The 24,330-nt window shown below is 31.8% G+C and overlaps 1 protein-coding gene across 1 annotated transcript in view; it reads left to right on the top strand.

The window, feature by feature from the left end:
• LOC134275616 (uncharacterized) overlaps positions 1 to 24,011 on the top strand; it is a 33,193-nt gene extending 9,182 nt beyond the window's left edge. The window contains exons 4-13 of the mRNA XM_062757885.1: positions 1,806 to 1,892; positions 2,232 to 2,443; positions 2,856 to 3,105; positions 3,942 to 4,100; positions 8,319 to 8,480; positions 8,760 to 8,918; positions 12,061 to 12,222; positions 13,562 to 13,720; positions 22,103 to 22,264; positions 23,612 to 24,011. Coding sequence (XP_062613869.1) covers positions 1,806 to 1,892; positions 2,232 to 2,443; positions 2,856 to 3,105; positions 3,942 to 4,100; positions 8,319 to 8,480; positions 8,760 to 8,918; positions 12,061 to 12,222; positions 13,562 to 13,720; positions 22,103 to 22,264; positions 23,612 to 23,907 — 1,808 coding nt within the window. The 3' untranslated portion in view covers positions 23,908 to 24,011. The remainder of the gene's footprint in view (positions 1 to 1,805; positions 1,893 to 2,231; positions 2,444 to 2,855; positions 3,106 to 3,941; positions 4,101 to 8,318; positions 8,481 to 8,759; positions 8,919 to 12,060; positions 12,223 to 13,561; positions 13,721 to 22,102; positions 22,265 to 23,611) is intronic.
• Positions 24,012 to 24,330: the final 319 nt, after the last annotated feature.

Genomic DNA, 24,330 nt, shown 5'->3' with positions numbered 1-24,330 from the left:
CAAAGAATCATTATAAGTATTTTCTAGCATGTCTAATCTACTCTTTTAAAGAATTTATCAAGCTTATAATTAAAGAACTTGCAATCATTTTCTAAATACAGTTTATTTGCATTAATGGCAAAAAAGTCATCACTACTCCTATATTATTGAAATGAAGCAAAAATTATGAAATATATTTGTTTTAAAATATGTTTAGCATGCAGATAAAGTTTACTAAAACAAAAAATATACGCACTGCACGTAAATTTGTACAGTCACTAATGGCACTATACATGTATATTCTAACAACATCCTTAGGTTCGGGATTGGCAAATTAGGACTTTTTTCAGATAATTTGTAAATGCTTGATTTTAGCTGATAGCATTTAAATGTTATTACTTAAGCTTAAAAGCATGTACGCGTTGGGCAAGGGCCCACAGCCACACAAGAAAAAATGATTCAATTGTTAAATCTTATGTATATTTTGGACAAAAATCTGAGCCTGGGCACCCTCTAAATCTGCCAGTGCTGTAAAAAGTTGATTTGGAATAGTAAACGTTTTGATGTAAGTTTAGGTCATTTCCCCCTTTATAACCCAAGGGGTTCGATGCCTTAATTAAGGGATATCTTTGGGAAGGGTTGGAATTATTTAAGTTAGCGCTTTTGTCTGTTGTCAGAGTAAGAAGCTGTGAAATACATATATGTAAGGTCAAAAGGAAGGCTAAGATTTACTCAACTGATGCTTGTGATTATTTTTGTTTAAAAATTTTACAAATACTGCGCAGTGGTACATTAATTTAAAAAAAAAAAATAAAAGAATATTCCTCTTGTGATTACCCGGTATTCAAAGGGAATTGAAGTAAATGTGAAGTAAAATTTAAACAATTATAGCATGGCTTGTTGGGGAAAATTGGACAAAAAACTCTTCAACTTGACAAATTGATAAAGGGAGAATGGACACTTTTGTCATTAAGAGTTATCTCTATTGTGGATTAAGTTTACTGTGTGAAAGTGCTAGGGTATATGTTAATGAAACATGTCCTAAACTTTGTAGTTTTGATAATTTCCAGATAAAAAAGATTTTTAAACATTATTCTATTGTATTTCACGCAGTGTGAAATGTTTTAGCAAACATATGAATCATGATATTATTCAGACAATTCTAAAAAATCAGATTTACAAATCTGTGTACCAGCCCTCTTAACCGTGTACTGTTGTAATTGTTCAATTTAATTCCTTATCCCTTAAGCATCCCTTATCCACACTTTTTGTTGGAGAATAGTCATGTACTAACAAAATAAATTTGTTTTACGAAAAAAAAAATTGTTAAAATATTTCCTTCTCATACACAACATAGGATTTTGGACTTTAATTACTACGCTTTTTCCTAATCTAAAATTGTTCAGGCAAGGTGCCACTCCCCTTCTCTAGAAGAAAAGAAAAATCTGTAATAGCTGAGAAAAAATGTTACACTTCACTGTTTTTTCTGTGACATTAATGAAGCCAAAGAGATGACATTTCAGGATTTCTGGAAAGCCATACTTCTTTATTTTTAAGAATGATATTTTTTGCGAATGCAATGCACGCTCAAATTTGCTAAAAAATTATCTACAGTAAAAATTCCCAGATTTACAGTAGTGCCAATGCAAATTTTCAGTACATGATTTTACATTAAATAATTAAATACTAGGCTACATGTAGATATTTTTTTTGTCATATAGTTATTTATTACATGTATTATTCTTTAAATAAACTAAACCACATTTGTGTAAATATTAAGTCACTGAAAATATTAATTTACCATAATAATCTCTTCTTATTAACAGATTGCTTTCTAGAGCAGTCCCATATAGATCCAAGAGCGATCCCGACTGCTTTCTGGGATTGCTTGGGTGTCAGGTTTGGTCTGGACGGTACTGTAGATTCTTCAGTTGTTCAAATCATAACCCTGGGGGTATATATAGGGCGGGGGTTACAATAAGGAATCCAAGTTTAACATTGAAATGTACAGGAAAAATCTTTGAAAGAGCTACTTGACCAGAAATGCTGAAACTTATGTTTCTAGGGTAGTCTAGATTCTACATACTGTAGTTCAAAGAATTACCTTCGGGATAGCAAGGGGTCACAATAGAGAATCAAAGTTAACATTTAAAAATATAAGAAAAATCTCATATCCTCAAGAACCACTGGCCTTGAAAAGCTGAAACTTATATGGAATTATTCTAGAGCTGTGTAGATTTTACAATTTCCAGATCATGTGGCTTGTGCACACGATGGATGGGGAGCTCAAGCAGAGAACTTTAGAGGTGAAATTGCTAGTCTGTACATCCAGGCCTGGATACTGGACTCCTGTAATAAACATTTCTCAACACAATTCATACTGGATAAGAGGGATACAAACACTGTCGAGCGAGTGAGCCTGGATTCGGTGTATAATCTAGATTCAGTATTAGTTTCTGTTCTGGTAAGTCTAAAGTTTCAGACATTTAAAAATAGTCCAACATTAAACAGGTCATATTAGATTCTATTGAGTACGCTAGTTTTAACATTTTACTTTGGTCATGAGTGGCGTTGTAAAATTCTTTCCTTAATATGTTGAGTTTTTTTTTCTATAGATATGGTACACTGTATTTGTTTATCAAAATGAAAGAAATTTTGGAGTTTTTAATAGAATGCTAGTAACTCATTAATTGTCAAGGAAATGATCAAATAATTTTGTTTCTAAAATCGCAACTGAGAATGTTTCTAATCTAAAAAAAAATTAATGAGTGAAAATATGGTCAGTGTACGTAAATATGAAAACAATCAAAATTACATCTCATATAGCTTGTTTCCATGTTTTCTATACACTTGTTTCATGCTTAATTTTTTATCAGATAAAAGTTTTTTGTCCAAACAACGAGGGATTCATGTTTCACGCTGGCGGTAGCGCCATGATTGATACCTCTAATGACCCATATGGAGCTATAATTTACGGATACAATGAGACAGAAGTTATGCTCTGGAGACCATCCCAGACCAATACAAATGGACATTTGGTTTACGTGGGTGGAGAATGGGGTGACGGGCAAAGTAATCAAGAAAGTGACGTTGTAGAAGTCATCGTTAAAGTTATTGACATCACAGGTAGGTATATGATAAGTTTCAGCACATACGGATGTCGAATAAGTGCCGTGACGTCAAAGCTCCCTTGCTACATGTAGCTGCTACTAATGTCCCCAAACTATGAATGAAACTCGTAAAAATTGCCAAGTGAACCCGATACATTTTCGGCCACACTAGAAAACAAATATTCATTTCACTTTGATAAATAGCTTTAACCTTTATTGGTTAAATCCCACTAAACATGCATTAAACATAAAATTTATTTTCCTGATCAGTGAAAAATCTCTGATAATGGATAATGAGACTACAAAAAGATGTAAAAGAACATTATAAGAAGAAGAATTACCTCTGTATGTCAAATAATACAGGTTCTTTCTATGTAGGCACGCCTTGCAACGGTACAGAATTATGCTCGCCTGATTGGTCAAAGACTAGATGCATTTCTACTGGTATATATTCATCTACATGATATTGTAAGGTTTCTTTGCAAAATTTGTTAAAAGTGTAACAACTTTTTTTTTTTTTCATTTTATAAACTTCATTCGAAACTTAACTTAGGATATGAATTAATAACACAGAAAATGTTAGCATTATTCATATTCAAGATTTTTATACATGTTCTACAAGTAATAAGTGTCTTGAATTGCAGTTCATAAATATAAATATTTCATGCTCTCCTTTCTTTAGTCTTTAAAAAGTCATAAATATATCAATATCAAAAGGTTGTGTTAATGGCATGTACCAAATCATATTCTTATAATATTAAATCATAATGATACACATAATCTGTAAATCATGTTTTTCAATTAATATATTGTAGTGATTTTAAAAATATCAATGTATGTTTGTCTTTACAGAATCTTGTCCTAGTCCACCAACCATTGCTAACGCTGACGTCATGGTCTCCAATAATGTTGCTCTATACTCCTGTCGTCAGGGATTTCTTCCGAAATCTGGAACCAACACAATAAACTGTTTTCAATCTGAATGGCAGAAAACAAACCTCACCTGCTTTGGTACGAGAATGTCACTATTTTTTTTTGTGGGGGGGGGGGGGGGGGATTCAGAACCATGTTTTTTGAAATCAATATAATTTTGCTTAAACAGATTATATATTTTGTCCCTTATTAATTACACACTTGTAGTTTCATTGACATGAAAAAAAAACAGAAAGGTCATAGTGGTTTGATGGAGTGAAAAGGAAAACTTATTTGCATTAGGAACTAACTTGAACATACATAATTAAATACTTCATTAAGACGTCAATAAGTAATATCGTATAACGGGTATTTATACTTGCTGCTAATTTTTACTAATTTTTACAAGTTTTATAAATCCGTAAAATTTAAACTCGTAAAATTTCATATGATTTATAATTTGGCTCGTGTAAAATTCCAACATCTTATGTGTAAAAGTAATGCTAATTTTCATTATGCTCACTCCCTGGAGGCTATATAATGAGTTAACTGTCGTATTTTGAACACTTTAAAGTCACTCATCAATGGGGATCATATAGGTAAATCTAAATTAACTTGTATGAGTTATACAAAAATCGTCAATTAATTAATCAGTTAGACCTTCGCTATTTTTAGTCTTCTCACGAAACGCATAACTTATGATAATGACTTAATAATTACCGGACTTTGAATTATACCCATGTTTTCAATCTTGGACACTTTCTTCTTTTTCATGTGCTTTGAATTAAAACTTCGACTTCTTAATAACAATGTACATGTATAACTTTCCCGAACGTTTACTACCTGTGCAAACAGTATCATTATCACACTCAATTAAGAGGCCCTCTGAGGGGCACAGATAGCGTTTACCTGTGTTATCTTTATTTGACAGTCTAAATCAGAAAAATTTTTCTGATAAAGAATATGTACCAAACCACAATTTTTTTAAATTAAATAATTATATTTCAAGATACTAAAAAAGCAGTTTTTTTCATATAAATATTTTTATTTTTATTTCATTACAAGCACTATGGCACAATATATGTAAAGTGAAGACAAGTTTAATATTTACAAAAAATAAATTTTAAATACATGAAACACTTTTAACACTCAATTATCATCACATTGTAAGACCTAATAGTATATACATGTAATATGTTTTTCATATTTTACATTAAAATGGAAAACAGAGCTTATATCTCTTCGGTTCTTTACTTTAATTAGCACTTATTTTTTTCACATTTATTGAGTGTAATCTTTCATCTCTTAAGCACAGTTTTTTCTTCATAATCACTATCCCAGCTCTGATGAGGAGTCTGCGTAGATCATGAGATCAATTGTTCCGTCTTTGAGGCGGTCTCGCAGCAGTTGAAGTCTTCTCCTGATAATTGCATATTTATTGGCTTGTGGTCTGATGGTTCCGCCGACTTGTCTCTGTATCTGTAAGATTTCGTTGGCATTCTGAATGTCTTTGAACAGCTTGATCACTGTAAATATGTTGGGATTAGCATGTTGAACCATTCTCTTTATCTTGCTGTGCCATCCTCCCAGACTGTTGTTTGTTCTTGGTCCGTCCGTGCCGAAGTGGTTCCACAAAAATCGGTCACCATTTACCCACTGCTCTATTACATGTACATAGTTTGTAAAGGTCTGTGTTAGCTCTGTAAGGTCAGCTTCATCTTGGTCTTCCAGGGCTGTAAATCATACATCCTCTATGCAGTCGAGCTTTGATGAATTCAGAGCATCCTTGAAAAAATTTTCCTTTCATCTTACCTTCAAGGTCAACTGATCTAACCAGCCTCATTACCAATTATTCACAGTTTATGTTGTTAGCTCAAATTATATTCAAAATTCACAGTAAAGTAATTTGTTTTCACATTATTAATTGATTAACTTCTTTGTACATTTTCAAAAATGCATAAAATCAATTATCGTAAGATTAAGGTTTTATCATGGAGACTTAAATTGATTTTGCAAGTGATAAATAATAATTTTATTGCATTAAATACATTCAGAGTAGATACTTAAAACTTTAGGTAAAAACGAACATAAAAATTATTAAGCACCATAAAATACAATAACTGGATTCAACGGAGATATTGATAATCAAATAATCTAGAAGAAAAATAAACTGTAAACCAACTTTTATTCGCGACGACTTTATTTCGCGATTTACCGGGGATAAACTAGTTCGCGACGCTTAATTTTCGCGATTAAGGCTATTTTAGATCTGTAGTTAATAGGTATAAAGACTATAAGGACCGGTGCGCGGCGAAAAGTATTCGCGATGACGGGGATCTCGGGAACATCGCGAAATTTTCTTGCACGCGAATAAAAGTTGATTTACAGTATAAGAAAAATCAAAGACTTTTTTGTCTGTTTAAATATGTAAAATGCATTTAAATTGGTATTTTTTTACTACAAAATTAAAATAAATGCTTTATAAAATTTGAATTAAAAAATATTTAAAAATGTGAATACTTTTAATTCATTTTATACGAATAATTGGTTGAATTTTTGAAACATAGGTTAATATAAATTGACTACATAGCATATGCTTAAAATTTTTGAGTAAATAACATTTAATTCATTTTATTAGACTTATTGCTAAGATTTCTTCTAACTAAGTCTTTGACACAGTCTTAAAAATGCAATAGTTTATTCATACAGTTATAACACAGGTAAACTCTACCTGTGTCCCTTAGAGGGCCTCTTAATTGAGTGTGATAATTATACTGTTGATTATAGGGAGTAGATGTTCAGAGAACACACCTTTTCAGGCCATACTTTCACTTCAATTGTGATAGTTTGAGTTGTCTCTAAGAGTTTTCGGTAAATACCAGTTGGACGAGCATGTGGTTTACCTAATTATGTGGTTTATAAAACATTAATAAATGAAGGGCACTTGGCTCGTGTGTATAAAGGTAAATGATATAAAAAAATATATTATGTAATTTGTTGTATTGTTTTTTATAGGATTAAACGTTCCTTTTTCAGAATTTATCTATGTGTAAACTCTGCCTTTTTACTCACAAACTGAATAAAGGTGCGAAGTTTCTTGTAATCATAATTTAGCTAAAACGGACTAGAAGTATCTGTTTTTATTGTTTTTACAATAGTCAAGAAAGTAGTTCTGGTTGAAAAATTCATCGATGTGTAAACTTTTTCTTGAATTTGTTCTCGTCCAATCAAAACACAAGGAATCAATAAATAAAATTAAGATTGGAATTACATGTGTATAATGTTATAGTTTTAATAATCTCTCTCTCTCTCTATTGCATCGGGTTTTCGGGCACATAATTTGTACGTAAACGCATTCAAAATGCTACATGTAACAATCAGTGATCTGGAATTTTACATATTAATTTACATATATGATTAATTAATTTCATTATCAAAATTAAAAGGTCTTGTTGCAATGAATTATTTTGTGAAATATCAAAGGCCTAACATCGATTGTTCAAAATTTATGGCTCCGGTTAAAGTTTGGCTTTTTTGTCAAAGTTGACCAAACTCCAAGGTTAAGGATAAGTAGTTAAATTTGGTGGAACATTCACCGTATTGCAGCTCTTGACGAAGTTTAAAGTTACTCAAAAGAAATACAATCTCTAGCGCAAAAGGTAAAAAATATCTAAGCCGATTGAAAGCTATTGTCATTATAAAAATACATGCCAGGTTTCTCCTTGCACTATTTCTCTGTACCGGTTCCACGACAGTAAACGACTCAAATTTAACCCATGCGAGAAATTAAACATTTTGCGACAAAGTGAAACTTGTGATATTCAAATTTTAAAAAAAATTAAACTGTCTCTGATATGGAATCCGAATAAGGTTGTGTAATTTATATCGTATCATCGCACAATCGAGGTTTAGGTCGATAGTGCGGTGACCAATTGGTGCAATAACGATGACAGGATGGTGTTATTGCAATGAAGCAATGGTGCAGTGGCGCAATGTCGATAATTTGAAGGAGCGACAATGTGATGCCGATAGCGCAACAACGCAATAGAAGGAAAGAATGTTGGCACGATTTCATGATAGCGATGATACAATAGAACGAGTACGATGACGCAATATTTACTATTGTATCATTGTGCTACTGCACCATCGTTATTGCATTAGAGCGCTATCGCTTTTCCGCTATCGCATATTCTGTAAAGGTATATCATTGATTTATTATACAAAAAATGTATTGATGCAAACACATTTCATTTGATGATAAATATTTTTCAAGGAAAAAAAATATTCTGATTTTTTTGTGTTTTTTTTTAAATGAAGTTGTTTGCTCAGCACCTCCCGCTGTTGAAAATGCAGCAGTTTTTGTCCAGGACAACAGAGCAAAATATTTCTGCTTAACGGGATACTTCACAACGAAAAATACAGTTGATGTCATCGAATGCAGAAACAGTACCTGGCCATCTATTGACTTAAAATGTATAAGTAAGTATCAAGATCTTCATACATGTTGTTCAAGGAATAAATGTCTTAAATTGTATTTCATGAATATTATAATTGTATGCTCCTATTTGTTTAATCATAAAGATATCTCTTACAAAAGCTGTATTAATAATATGCACCAAATTATATTCTTGAAGTAATGTAAGCCAGAGAGATATACATATTCTGTAAATTATGTTAATAAATTTAGTACATTGTATTAATTTTTAAGATTATCAACTAATTATAGTAATTTTATTACAAGTATTTATATCTTTACAGAATCTTGTCCTGATCCACCCACCATTGCTAACGCTGACGTCATGGTCTCCAATAATGTTGCTCTATACTCCTGTCGCCAGGGATTTCTTCCGAAATCTGGAAGCAACACAATAAATTGTTTACAATCTGAGTGGCAGAAAACAAACCTCACTTGCTATGGTAGGAGATTTTCACTGTTTTTCATTGTTTTGGAAATTCAGACCTAATTAATTAATTAAACATAATTTGTATACAATCTGAGTGGCAAAAAACAAACCTCACTTGCTATGGTAGGAGATTTTCACTATTTTTCATTGTTTTGGAAATTCAGACCTAATTAATTAATTAAACATATTTTTTTTTTACTTTTATTGACCTAAAGTAACCAGATAGGTTATAGTGGTTTGATGGAGTGATAAGGAAAACGTATTTCCAAGAAGAACCAACTTAAACATACATAATTATTTGCTTCATTATAACGCCAATAAGTGACATATCTACACAGAAAGTAGGGATGCTCATGTTCTTATAATTAACAATTCTTGTAGTTTTATTTCTTTCTTGATAATTTTAAATACAATATACAAACAACAAAACCACAATGTGAAACACCGATGCGAAGGTTAAAGTTTCTCAAATGTAAGTCAAACTACAAGGTTAAAAGGTCAAAATATTTGGTATCAAGAAAAGGTCTATTCAAAACAAATATTCCTGCGAAATCTGAAATCCCTTGTTACAGTGCAATTTGCTTAAATGTGATTGCCAATGTTAAAACTCTTTGAAAAAGTTTTAAAGTTAAGCTAAAAGTCAAAGGGTCTTACGGAATGATGACTTTAAACGAGACTGTAGATATTCTTGTTTCATCAACATGCCTATCAATAATTTACCTCGTTTTAGAAAAAGGTTCATACGTAGAGCATGCTCTTACGTATCGAATCAACTGAGATATATATATATATATATATATATATATATATATATATATATATATATATATATATATATATATATATATATATATATATATACTCCATATGCAGGTGATAAAGGTACACTGCTGCATAAGTTTGGGAAGCTGAGGATTGAAAAGTTTAATTCATCACGTTTATCATAAAGCTATTTTGTTAGATTACCATTTACGTCTTTTTCAAGTAAAATATCCAAGTTTGAAACAGAAGTGTCGGACTCTGCGATTTTCTTTAATCTCAAGCTCACCAGGATATATCGTATCGACGTAGGAATGGAAATTACCATTATATATTGACAATATGTCGTCGATATAATTAAATGTCGAGTTGAAGGCCACAGGAAGTGTTTCGTCTTTTCACGCATAAGATTTTGCATAAATTCTTCTTCATATGAATATAAAAATAAGTCTGCTAATAATGGAGCGCAAGTTGTACCCATGGAAATTCCAATAGATTGTTGGAATATCTGGTCTCCAAAAACCACATAGATATTGTCAATCAGAAACTCAAGCATCTTCTTGATGTCAACTTCAGAGTACTTATGTATGCCATCATAATCTGTTTTAGCAAAATAATGTTGCAAATGAGCAATGACAAGGTAGGTAAATTTAGGAGTTCCATTTTTTTTGAAAAAGCAGCTGTCAATGATATGAAGTGAAATGTAAAAGCTATAGCCCAACCCTGTTAAAATTTAATGAGAAAAGGTTAAAGCTTTTGTTTGAAAACAAATAAACAGACAGACGGAACAGTTGGATACGGCAAAAACTATACATCCTCGAATATCACATTAAAGGGACATAATGAGATTTGTGCATGAAAGAGCGATGCCCCGTATTGCAGATCATGGCGAAGTTAAAAGTTTTTCAAATGCAAGTAAAACTCCAATGTCCAGATCAACAGGTCAAACATAATTTAAACCGATTGAGAGATATTGTCATGAAAATAAACATGCCAGGTGCGAAAAATTAAGCATTTTGCGACAAAGTACTAGTAAAACTTGTGATAATCAAATTAAAAAAAAATTAAATTGTCTTTGATATGGAATCCGGATAGGGTCATGTAATTTATATCGTATCATGGCACCATCAAGGTTTAGGTTGATAGTGCGGTGCAGTAACACGATGGTGTTATTGCGATAAAACGATGGTGCGATGGCATGATGTCGATTATGACATGGAGCGAGAATGCGATGACGATGGCGCAACAACGCAATAGAAGGAAAGAATAATGGCGCGATTTCGTGATAGCGATGACACAATAGTACGAAAACGATGAAGAGATGTTCACTATCGTATAATTGTGTTATTGCACCATCGTTATCGCATTATAGCGCTACCGCTTTTTCGCTATCGCATGTTCTGCAAAGGTATATCACTGATTTATTATACAAAAAAATTAGGGATGTCAAAATTGTCAATAATTGATATTCGAATATTCGATAGGAGTATTCGAATATATTCGAATATTCGATAAAATAAATATATCTTGCATTATAAAATGAATATTATTACTCTCCTGTCAAGCAGTATAGGTTTTATGCCATTATTTTGGAAGGAAAACTCATGCAGAGTTTGGTAAATTTACCACCGCAAATATGTTTTTAAATTATCTAATATATGCAGCGTATACATCCAAAATGTAATGATTTTTTTTATTTTTTTTTTAAAAATTCAAAAGATTTATTTTAGTATGTTTCAGATTAATTGATCCTATTACTAAAGTCAACGCTGATAACTCCTATACAATGTGACATTGTCATTTTTTCCCCAATGTTTTTCCCCTTTTTCTTTGTCTCACGCATGCTTAATTAATTAATTGTAAATATTTTATGTAATATCCTCTCTATACTGTTTTGTAAAGTTTATGAGAATAAAGTCTTGTCTTGTCTTATTAATTTATACAAAGCAGAACAATTATCTAATGCAGAAAAATTAAGAGCAATTACCTTTTGCTAATTAATTCCCTGATAATTTATTTTAATGATATTTATATAAACAAGTGATCCATGTGCTTACTGTAAAAATGTATCCTTACAACAACACAAACTGATTGTAAGTACTGGACACTATTATACCACTAATTAATGATCAAATGAATAAATTACTTTGATAGATACACTCTTCACACCTTTAAGGTAATCCAAGAGGAGTGTATTTTAATTTTGTGCAAACTTGATTCAATTTGTAATAAAATTTGCCCAGGTTTTCTCTCTTTTTAATGCTTAATATATTCGAATATTCGTTGACATCCCTAAAAAACATGTAATGATTCAAACACATTTCGTTTGATAAAAAATATTTTTCAGGGATAAAATAATTCTAATATGTTTGTGTTTTTTTTTTCTCAAAATGAAGTTGTTTGCTCATCACCTCCCGCTGTTGAAAATGCAGCAGTTCTTGTCCAGGACAACAGAGCAAAATATTTCTGCATAACGGGATATTTTGCTATGAAAAATACAAGTGACGTCATCGAATGCAGAAACAGTACCTGGCCATCTATTGATTTAAAATGTATAAGTAAGGATCAAGATCTTTATACATGTTGTTCAAGTATTAAATGTCTTAAATTGTATTTTTTGAATATGTTATGTTCCTATTTGTTTAATCGTAATTATATCTTTTACAAAAGGTTGTATTAATAGTATGCACCAAATCATATTCTTAAAGTAATGTAAGAGGGTTGTCCGTAAAGTTCGTGGACAACATTGATAATTACTGACAAACATTGAACAAATTTATGAAACTATTATTTTCATTAAAATAATGTATGTTTCATTTTATTACCATGCAAGTTTTCAAGAAAAACAAAGCACAAATGATTATATTTTTGTCAGATTAAAAAAAGACACTCACTCATACCCAGAGCACTAAAATGAAAATTCTGGACCTTACCCGACGTCAAAAGCATTTGATTACATGTAACTTTTCTTAAAATAATAGCTGTTTAACTCAATTCATTTCTTATGTTGCTTTAACCAGTCATAAATATGTGCACAAAATCTTCAGATTTCATACGTGAAATAATATCTAACAATGTCTGTCTCATATCCTGCAATCAACCAACATCTGTCCACGTTAAGACGATTTCGTTTACGGAAATTAGTAAAGTCGCGTTAAGAAATTATGTTTTACAGCATCGCAATCTAGGAATGATAGGTTTCCTTCACGCATGTCATCCTGTAAACCTTTCCTTCCCTCCAAAAATATTATATGTCACTTAAATACTAATGGACGGCTTCTTTTACTATGTTTTCCCAATTGTTTACAGAATGTATTGGTCTCTGTAGGTGTTTATCCAATGTCTTCTCAGAATTTTATCACTGCTAACTGTTCCACTTATTCCGAAAACGTTCCTTATTTTTCCGATCCGTCTTGATATTTTCTAACTGTGATTGCTCAGCCATTTTCCAACTTTGAACATTCAAATTTTGCAGGTGTGACATGTTAACTTCTGTCAACCTCATGATGTAAAAAGGTTTCCGCAGATTTTCATAAAATACGAATGAAATTTATAAAGTGATAAATAATTTTTTAATTAAAATTTTGCGGTGCTTCAGGTCTCCATTCCAAGTCTAATTATGAAGCCATAATTGTAATTAAACATTTGTAATGGAATAAGAATTTACATTTTTCAATTCACATTAAGTGAAGGATTGAAAATATGCTTATAATAAATATCAATGACGCAACTTTTATTTAATTCTTAGCTTGTCCAGGAACTTTACAGACTACCCTCTTAAGTCAGAAATCTAAACATATCATGTAAATCATATTAATAAATTTAGTATATGGTATAAATTTTAAAGAATATCAACTAATTATAGTAATTTCACTACATTTATGTATATTTTTACAGAATCCTGTCCTCATCCACCAACCATCGCTAACGCTGACGTCATGGTCTCCAATAATGTTGCTCTGTACTCCTGTCGTCAGGGGTTTCTTCCGAAATCTGGAACCAACTCAATAAACTGTTTACAATCTGAATGGCAGAAAACAAACCTCACGTGCTATGGTATGAGATTTTTACTACTTTAAGCTCACCTGAGCCAAAGGCCGAAAGCTCAAGTGAGCTTTTCTGATCAAAATTTGTCCGTTGTGTCTGTCGTCGTTGTAGTCGTTGTCGTCGTCGTAAATTTTTCACATTTTCATTTTCTTCTCAAGAACCAGTGGGCCAATCTCAACCAAACTTGCTTCAAAGAATTCTTAGGTAAAGGGGATTTAAGGGGTTTTTTTTTAAATGAAGGGCCACACCCTTTTCCAAGGGGAATTAATTATGAAATAGATAAAAATTAATGCCGGTTTTTTTTAATCTTCTTCTCAAGAACCAATGGGCCAGGAAAGATGAAACTAATGTGGAATCATCCTCAGGTACTGTAAATTTAAGTTTGTTCAAATCATGACCCCCGGGGGGAGGGTGGGGCCAAATTGGCCGATCAAAGTTTTACATAGGAATATATGAATATCTAGAAAAAATCTGTAAAAATGTTCTTCTCAAGAACCACTTGACCAGGAAAGATGAAAGTCATGTGGAATCATCTTCAGGTAGTGTATATTCAAGCTTGTTCAAATAATGACCCCCAGGGGTAGGGAGGGTCCAAAATGGCTAATTAAAGTTTTACAAAGTATTATATAGAAAAAATCTTTTTAAAAAATTCTTCTCAAGGGCCACACGGCCAGGAAAGATGAAACTCAAGTGGAATCATTCTCAGGTAGTGTAAATTCAAGTTTGTTCCAATCATGACCCCCGAGGGTAGGGTGGGGCCAAGATGGCCGATCAAAGTTTTACATACAGTACTGTAGGAATATATAGGGAAACCTTTTAAAATGTTCTTTTCAAGTACTTCAAAGCCATGATTAGTAATATTTATGTAGAATCATCCTCAGAAAATGTAGATTCTATAGTTCGTTTAAATCTTGATCCCCTGGGGGGTTAAAATTTAACACCCCCCAACCATAGTTAACTTTTAGGTCCGATCTGATATGTGCATTTTCCTAGCCGATGTGCTCGGTGAGCTCTGTGGTCCCCGGGCCTCTTGTTTTTTTTCACTTTGTGGAAATTCAGACCAAAGTTATTTGAATATAACTCTGTTTTAACAGTATATTTATTATTTTCATGCTTTTAAATTAAACATAAATTATGTAGTTTCACTGACATAAAATAACCAAATAGGTTATAGTGGTTTGATGGAGTAAAAAAAAATACTTATTTGCAATAAGATCCAACTTGAACATACTTAACCATATACTTCATATACATATGCTTATGACGTCAATTAGTAAAAAATCTGCCCAGAAAATCAGGATGCCCATGTTCTTATAATTAACAATGCTTGTAGTTTTTCTTAAATGTGAAACGCCGATGCGAAAGTTGACGTTTCTCAAAAGTAAGTCAAACTACAAGGTAAAAAGGTTAAAATATTTGGTATCAAGAGGAAGGTCTATTCAAAACAAATATTCCTGTGAATCCGAGAGCCCTTGTTACAAATTGCTCAAATTTTATGGGCAATGTTAAAATTCTTAGAAAATGTTTTAAAGTCTAAGCTAAAAGTCAAAGGGTCATTATTAACATCAAAAGCTTTTGTCGCAATGAAATACCATGTGAAGATAAAAGCCCTTGTACCAATTGTTCAAAAGTTATAGCAAAGGTTGAAGTTTGTTTTTTTTCCAACGTTGACCAAACTCCAAGGTCAAGGCCAAGTAGTTAAATTTGGTGGTACATGTATCCAAATAAAGATTTTGCAACAAAGCTAAAGAAGTGAAATATAAAAGCTATAGCCCCACCCTGTTTTATTTTATGAGAAAAGTTTAATGCTTTTGTTTGACAATTAAACAGACAGAAGGACAGGTGGAAAAGGCAAAAACTGCATATCCTCGAATATTACAAGTACATTAAAGGGGAATAACGATATTTGTGCATGAAACAGCGATGCGCAGTACAGTTATGGCAACACATGAAAAAAATATGGTAATGAGGTCATAATTAGGTCTGACGTCATGACAGTCGCTCCGCCCTGATTGATCCATATAAGGAAAAATCTCAAAATAACTATTTACCGATATTTGCAAGACTTTGAAATAAACAGCAATATTTTCATGTCTAAATGGAAAATAGTCAGTGATTTTCTCGTATATAAAATAGCATGTCTTTGAAAAAATTCTCTTTTTAATGTGTCGTTTGTCTTTTACCATACAGTAAATGTGTACAATGTATCGAGAACGAATACACAAAATAGAAAGAAATGTCAAGGATTTTATATGCATACCGTTTTGATTTCGTTAAAAAAAAGTCCAGCCCTGTCCGTATGTATAATTATTAAAATTTACGAGGCAAACAAACTATATCAAGTACTCAAGAGTTATCTCCCATGCTGGGTCAATGATGCGTTTGAAAACTGTAATTAGATTGACTCTTCCAAGATTTCAATTTTTAATCAAAAAGTGCAAGGGCAAGGCGACAATTTAAAAAGTAGGTTTTTATTTTAAATTCTTTATTTTATTGTATAGTTTTCTAAAAGTGATGCTCATTTCTTTGTAATCATTTAGTAAATTTATAATTTACAGTGAAACTAGGAAAACATCCTATTTTTCAGATAATACTGTCTGTTTTAGCTGAATAACTTAATTATATCGGAAAATTAACTGAATGAGCATCACTTTTAAGAAAGTATAGATACATAGGGACAACATAAAACATTTTGCAGTTAATTTTTTGTTTGCATTGCCCTTGCACTTTTTGGTTAAATTTGACATCTCATTTTTTGACCTAAAGTCGGAACCCACGTGACTTCAGGGGGTCACATGATGTCAAAAAATACCGAAGTGAAAAGCGATGGACATACTCTTCAAGATAACAAATAGCTATTTTTTCTAGAGTGTCTTGCTAAAAAATAAAACTGTTAAGCATAAAATGAGTTTTTATAGAAAATGTTGCCTTAACTGTACTGCGTGCCTCGTATTGCAGCTCTTGGCGTAGTTTAAAGTTTCTCAAATGCAAGTCAAACTCCAATGTCCAGGTCAAAATACTTAAAAATATTTAAACTGTTTGAAAAATATTGTCATGATGAGAATGCATGCATGTCGTATATCATCGCACCATCGAGGTTTAGGTCGATATAGCGGTGACCCAGTGGTGCAATAACGATGACATGATGGTGTTATTGCGATGAAACGATGGTGCGATAGCGCAATGTCGATGATGACATGGAGCGACAATGAGATGACGATGGCGCATCAAACCAATAGAAGGAAAGAATGATGGCGCGATTTCGTGATAGCGATGACACAATGGTACGAAGACGATGAGGCGATATTTACTATCGTATCATTGTGCTATTGCACCATCGTTATTGCATTATAGCGCTATCGCATTTTTGCTGTTGCACCATGTTTTAATAGTCATTGCAACATTGCTTCTTCGTTATCGCGTCATCGCGTTATCTCGCCATAGATCTTTGATTCGATTCATGATGGTGCGATATTGAATAGCATGGCCCTATCCAGATTACATATTCTAAGTAAGGCGGAACATTTAATTAACTCTTAAGTAGGATTTCTCCTTGCATAATCAATAATCTCGTAGACAAAATCAGACTTGTGATAATCAGAAAAAAGAAACATTTAAAATTTCTCTTACTTCGGCAGAACACTTATGACACATGTATTTTACATCATTTCTTAAGGAGTACCGACAAAAGAGATAACATCACTATATTGATAATGAATGGTTTTTGTGAAGAAAAAAAGGTTTTGGCATTTTATCTTCATTTCCAAAAAGGATCAGGGAATCCTATATATTGTTCAATTGGGACCTAACATTTTAGAATGTGTTTATGCTGTCTAAATCAACTATGTAGAGTTCGTTATTAATTAAATGCAGTATAACTTATATTCCATTAATTGTAGTTGGCTGTGTTAAAGATTGAAGGGTTATATGTTAACAATCTATCTTCTTGTGTTTGATAATCCAGAAGTGAAAAAAGAATTAGATAGATTATTTCATGAGTACGTATTATTATACTTCTGTTTCCTATAAAAAGTTCAGAAGATAAAAAAAACTTTGTTTAATAGTCAACACATAAGACAGCTATACCCCGGGATATAGTTTTTACTATCCACCCTCGGAAAATTTTCATGCAATTTTTGCCGCCAAGTTTGATTTCCAGCGATAAATTTATTGACTGATGATGTCATAATGACTTCAGAAGCATTGGACGTCATCCGGATTTCTGATTTTTTTTTTTTTTTGCAGTATAATCTTACTGCAAAAAAATTCAAACCTCAAAAATTATATTATACATCAGAATAATAAAACGTTTATCCACTGTTTGTTAGTGGGAAGGCTCTTTCATCAAACCCTTGACAGGGACTATTCCCCTCTCGGGCAAGCCCTCGGGGAATAGTTCCATGTGTTTGATAAAAGAGCTATCCCACTCACAACCAGTAGATAAGTGTATAGTGGTCACTTCCGACAAAGCAGGTAAAATCATCGTCTTCGTTGTAATGCTCATTTATTTTAGAAGAACTTGGATCTAATTCTACAAGTGGTAATCCTACTTATACTCATACTTCCATTTCTAAGGAAGAAATTGTTCAAAATCATATGTCTGTTCTAAATATTTTTAATGTTCCACAGAGCTAAAATAAATTTGAAATATCCTATATATATTGCATTCTAAAACTCCATAAAAATCGTAAAAAACAGAGATACATTGTAGGTTCCAGTAAATGTTCAACTACATGTAAGCTTCTTTCGTTATTCCTCACTAAGATATAGACATTAGTGAAGGAAAAACTTCAGGAGTATTTATGTTACAGTAAATATGTGAAATCAGGAATTTCATGTATTACCTAAACCATTCAGTTAATACATGTATTTACTGGCCATTTTAGGAAATACCTGTAATTACTGAATTACTAGGAAATTCATGTATTTACTGAAAATTTTAGCAAAATTTACACTTTTTTACTGAACTAAGCTGGTTGAATATACATGTCCTTTAAAACATTTGGTAAGTATACAAATACTAATTGTTTTTATCAAAACAGCATTTAATTGATAAGAACTGTTTCTACAAATCTGACGTTATGCATTAAGTTCGAATACCTTTTTGTACTGCTAATGTTAAATGGATTCCCTGATATTCACATATATTTGTAAAGAAGTAATTAATTTGGAGCTTTTACATTAAAATGATGTATTTGTACTAGTTTTTAAATAATTTTTATTTTGTACTAGTTTTTACATAATTTCTATTTTAAAATTTATCAAAAATATACGATTTTTAAATGTTGACATACTCGGTACATCTGTTTATTTGAGTCTTACATCTTTAAAATATGGTAAAATAGATATGTTTTGAAAATACAAGTTAATTCAAACTTATTATGCAAAAATAAATGGTTTTTTTCTATTTTGAACTATTAAAATATGAGGGTGGAAAATCCCTTTTAGAGTTTTAAAGTTTCATCTTGAATTCCCTTTTAAAGTTTCATCTTGAATACTGACTTCAATATTGTCAAATAATGTGAATTTTACAAGATTTTTTTGGGTATTTTTTAAAGCGACCACGTAAGTATTGTTTTACATGTACGCAGCACAGTTAAGGTTACAAAAAGGAGGCGGAGCCTAATTTGTACGGGAAAACTTGTCTATGACATCATACACAATATACGTCATACAACATTTCTTTAAAATACGACAAAATGAGTTTATCTGCTAATTTAACCAGTATAAAATCATCAAACTACATAAAAACTTACTACAGCATGTTGTTTTGTCGTTAGTTAAATCCCACATAACAAGTTATAAACAAGTCACTGATCGCAATACACTTGTCAATATGACGTCATTTCTTACAACGTGACGTAGGTTGTATGCAGTGAGAGACAGATCAAGTAATATTTTCTCAACAAAATATGTATTCTCTAATTAAATAAAATACTATTTACAGATATTCTATGGGACAATATCTTGAATTTAATGTCTTCTTCGCTATTTTAATAATATATTTTCTGTACATTACGTATTTAATTGACACTGCCGTATATTTGTATGCAAGTACATCGGAGGGTAATGTTGGGGGTCTTAATAAATCGATCTAGTGCAAGGGCATACACTCTATGGATCAAAGTAAGCTTTTACATTTCAACTATAGAACTAATAAGGTATCTGAAAAGTGCTGCGATCCTGATGAAATCTTAAAAACAATTTAACTATATCAATATTTCATGCCGCTGACCAGCAAAAAATATAGCATTCGGTCATACAAGTATAATTTTAACAATGAAATTGTAGAATTTAGACAGGATCACAGCACTATTTAGAAACGACAATGCTTTTTGAAAATATTTATATACTAAACTTGGAAATTTAACTTGGTTATGCCCTTGCACTAGTGATATCTATATGTAACATCAATACTTCAAGTCAATGTGCTAAAATTGCGTGACTGCCGCATCACGTGACTAGTCTAAATATAAAATATAATCGTCCTCGATATGTAGTTATTAATCAAAATTACAATTATCCAATGTAAATAATGTACTAAAAAAAATCGCCATCCCGATTACGAATACATTTTTAAACACAAAATTTAGCCGGTATTTCCATTGCGCACCTTAACTGTACTGCGTATTTGCAAATAAGATGCTTTAGGGTTTTTAATTTACTGTCAGTACATGTAACATTGTATGAATATCTAATTTAAAAAAAAGAAATGCCAGTAAGCGATTTTAGTTTTTTAGATAAAATAACTGAAAGTTAGTGAAAGTATGTTGTGATATAGAAAACCCATCCAGAAACTGAAAGCAGAATATCATTAAGTTTTTGGCTAATATTTACAAATAATGCAATTCTTAAAATTCATAAGTAATTAAAAGTTTATTTCAAATATTATTTATTCACGTACGATAATTATGCTAACTGATATCAACATTGAATGCACTGTGTATCTGTTTATATTTTATGATTCATATTTTAAATTATCCAACCAAAATGCAGTCAGTAAATATGTGTAAAAAGTACTGAAAAGTTCAGTAAATACGTCTATTTCCTAACTGAAATTAGAAAATACGTGTATTCCCTAAGCAGAATAGGAATTTCATGTATTTCCTAAAATTCGGGAAATACATGAAATTCCTGATTACACATATTTACTGTAACATATATATTTCCAGAAGAGGTGTGAATCAGATGTTGATACTCAAAAATTCCAAAGAACATTTGAACAACTTGAAATGACAAGATTTTACCAAAATCAAAAGCTTAAGAACTTGGGATTTTTCAACCTTATACACAACCATTTCCCACGAAAAATTAAAGTCCAAGCTTTTTGATAATATTGATAGCAGCTTTTCCAATAAAATGGAACTTGTAAATTTTACCACTATTGAAATACGACTACCTTTGAAATAATTTTTTAGTGGTTGAGAGTACATTTCAAACTGCGAAATGGTCGTATTTCAATAGTGGTTGCAAACTATGTTTATTATTGAAATACTCTCTCAACTACTATTGAAATCATTATTACAATAGCGGTCGTTATTTAAATAGTGGTGCAACAAGGCCGATATTTGGAAAAGAAATAAAATCATAGAAATATATATTTCCCATAAAAAAAATTAAGTGAATTGTTGAGGCATGCCATATGGTTGGATTAATTTTGATGTGAATGTGATGTCAACTTCCTGTTTGTCTGTGCATCTGTCTGTAATGGAACTTGTGTATATTAACATGATAGTGTTTATTATACCCCCGTTCCGAAGGAGAGGGGGGTATACTGTTTTACCCTTGTGTTTCTGTCTGTCTGTCTGTCCGTCTGTCTGTTGTTAAAAAAATTTTCGTCTTTAAGTAAGAAAACAGTATCACACTACCTTACAATACGTCCATTGATTATTCCCATGTCGAGTGTCTGATTTCAATTTGTAAGCCATATTTCAGACTATATGGACAAAAATGTGCAGTAAATTTTCTTTCATTTAACATATAAGGGGAGATTGTGTATCATAGAACAAAATATCAAAGCTTCAGAAAAATGGAATTTGAGGAAAATTTGGAAATTTATGTTCTGCCTAAATTATTTCTTAATGAGAATTTCACTTGCAAACTTAATCATCAATCTAGAACCTCACCAGACTTATACATGCAGTAACAAAGACAAATAAAATATTTTGATTTCACATTTCCATCTAATGGTATAAATGCCAGTTGCATTTTAAAATATATTTTATTATTTTATGTTCAATATACATCTTGTCTTTGAAACAACGAATTGTTGTTGGCACTTCAATTCAGTCAACTCACAAAAATATGCAAATTTACTCTTCATAACAACGACTGATAACTCTTGATAAGGAGTAGCATTATTTTTTTCTCTACCACATTGTATGATTTCAGCGTCATCTTGTGGCCCAGTTCCTAACATAACAAACGCTGATTTTCTTGTTGACAATGACGTGGCAATGTATGCATGTCTCTATGGATACAGACCAACAAATGCCAACAATAAAATAACATGTATTTCTGGAAAGTGGACTCATACCAGTTTGCAGTGCCAAGGTACTATTATCACTTACATCAAGAAGATGCTTGAGTTTCTGATTGACAATATCTATGTGGTTTTAGGAGACCAGGTATTCCAACAAATGATTGGAATACCCATGGGTACAAACTGCGCTCTGTTATTAGCAGACTTATTTTCATATTCATATGAAGCAGAATTTATGCAAAATCTTATGCGTAAAAAAAGAAAAACACTTGCTGTGGCCTTCAACTCGACATTTCGATATATTGACGACGTATTGTCAATTAATAATGGTAATTTCCATTCCTAAATCGATTCGATATATCCTGGTGAGCTTGAGAAAAAAGATACAACAGAGTCCGACACTTCTGTTTCATACTTGGATATTTTACTTGGAAAAGACATTAATGGTAATCTATCAACTATGCTATATGATAAACGTGATGGCTTTAACTTTTCTATCGTCAACTTCCCTTACTTATGCAGCAATATACCTTCATCACCTGCATACGGAGTATATATACCTAAGTTGATTCGATACGCAAGAGCATGCTGTACGTATGAACACTTTCTAAAACGAGGTAAATTATTGACAAGCAAGTTGATGAAACAAGAATGTCAACAGTCTCCTTTAAATTCATCATTTCGTAAGTTCTATGGTCGATACAATGACCTAGTCAGCAGATACAATTTGTCATTGAGTCAAATGCTGACTGACGTTTTTCATACCAATTGTTAGTCCATTATTTATACCCTAAATTGAATTGACGACGGATTTTTTTTCCCGTTATCATTTTTTTCCTGATCATGACTAGGAGCACACGGCAGGTGTGACCGGTGGGAAGGGATAATCACTCCTCCATGGCACCTGATCCAACCTCTGATATTTCGGGGGTTCGTGTTTGCTCTGCTCTTATTTTGTATTGTTTTATGGACTTTGAGATTGAATACTGTTCGTTATCTCCATATCCTTCTTACAAGTAAATAAAAATATGTTTCCTGGATTTATATTTCTTTGTTTTTTCTGGTTTTGTTAGCAACATACTTAAATATACGCGTACGTACTAAAGAGTAACACTGAACACTGAAGAAATCATCAATCTTTCTTGGAGACGAATGTAAATTTTATATATGGGTTATCATTCTTCATAAAGTTTCTCACCCATGCACGATTTCTGTTAATGTACAGGTAAATGAAATTTTCGATATTTCCAAACCGACAGAATTTTGTTTACAATAATTGAATCGATCTCATATAGATAATTGTTTGCTTTTCATAAGTTTTCAAAATGTAAAAAACATAATTTTTTTTATTCTCTAATCATTTGAATTACAATCTTTTTAAAAGCCACTTAAATAAAGGCCGTTCTCGTTTTTTTAAGATACAACTAAGGGACTCAGAGGCTATATCACCAATGAAACGCTTGCAGAATGGATAAAGGAGATGAAGAAGAATCTATCCGTACATAAATCAAACACCAGCGCCTATAACAGAAGTTTGATCAGTGTTTACGAATCCCGTCCCAGTGCCGTACAGATAGGAAGTGTTGGGGTCTTTCTGATAAGTTTTACTATAATAGTTTTAATTTTTCCGGATATAGTTGCTGTTGTCAAGAACTTGTGTAAAAAAATAAATAAGAAATTTTGTCAACGTCGGAGGGGAAGAGATGCAAAATGATGAATACTGTGAAATTATGTATTTGTAGGGGTTTAATTTTCATGATTTTCAATATATGAATTCATTTTATCCACAAAATTTCATTATTCACATGCATTACCATTGAGCAGTTCTTCAAACTCGAAATTAAATCCCCATAATGCATGCACCAATTTGTTTTCGTCAACCCACGACAATTTGACCCCTCGAAAATATGTGTTTTAACAGTATACATGTATTATGTGTTTTGTTATAAATGTCTCTAGACAACACATGATGCACTTTGCTAATCAGATGGCAATCCAGAACATTTCAAAATGAGAAAATTACCTGAAAAATATTGATTGTTATGAAACATGTACTGTTTTTCCATGTACAATGTTGAAAGTATTTCATGTTAATGACCTCTTTATTGTAATTGAGAGCGATGATTAACTTCTTGGT

Source organism: Saccostrea cucullata, unplaced genomic scaffold, assembly GCF_032062105.1.
Source record: "Saccostrea cucullata isolate Sc308-1 unplaced genomic scaffold, CSIRO_AGI_Scuc_v1 ctg1027, whole genome shotgun sequence".
NCBI classification, from domain to species: Eukaryota; Metazoa; Mollusca; class Bivalvia; order Ostreida; family Ostreidae; genus Saccostrea; species Saccostrea cuccullata.
The sequence above is the reverse complement of the archived record's forward strand: the minus strand, read 5'-3'. Positions and strand labels throughout refer to the sequence as shown.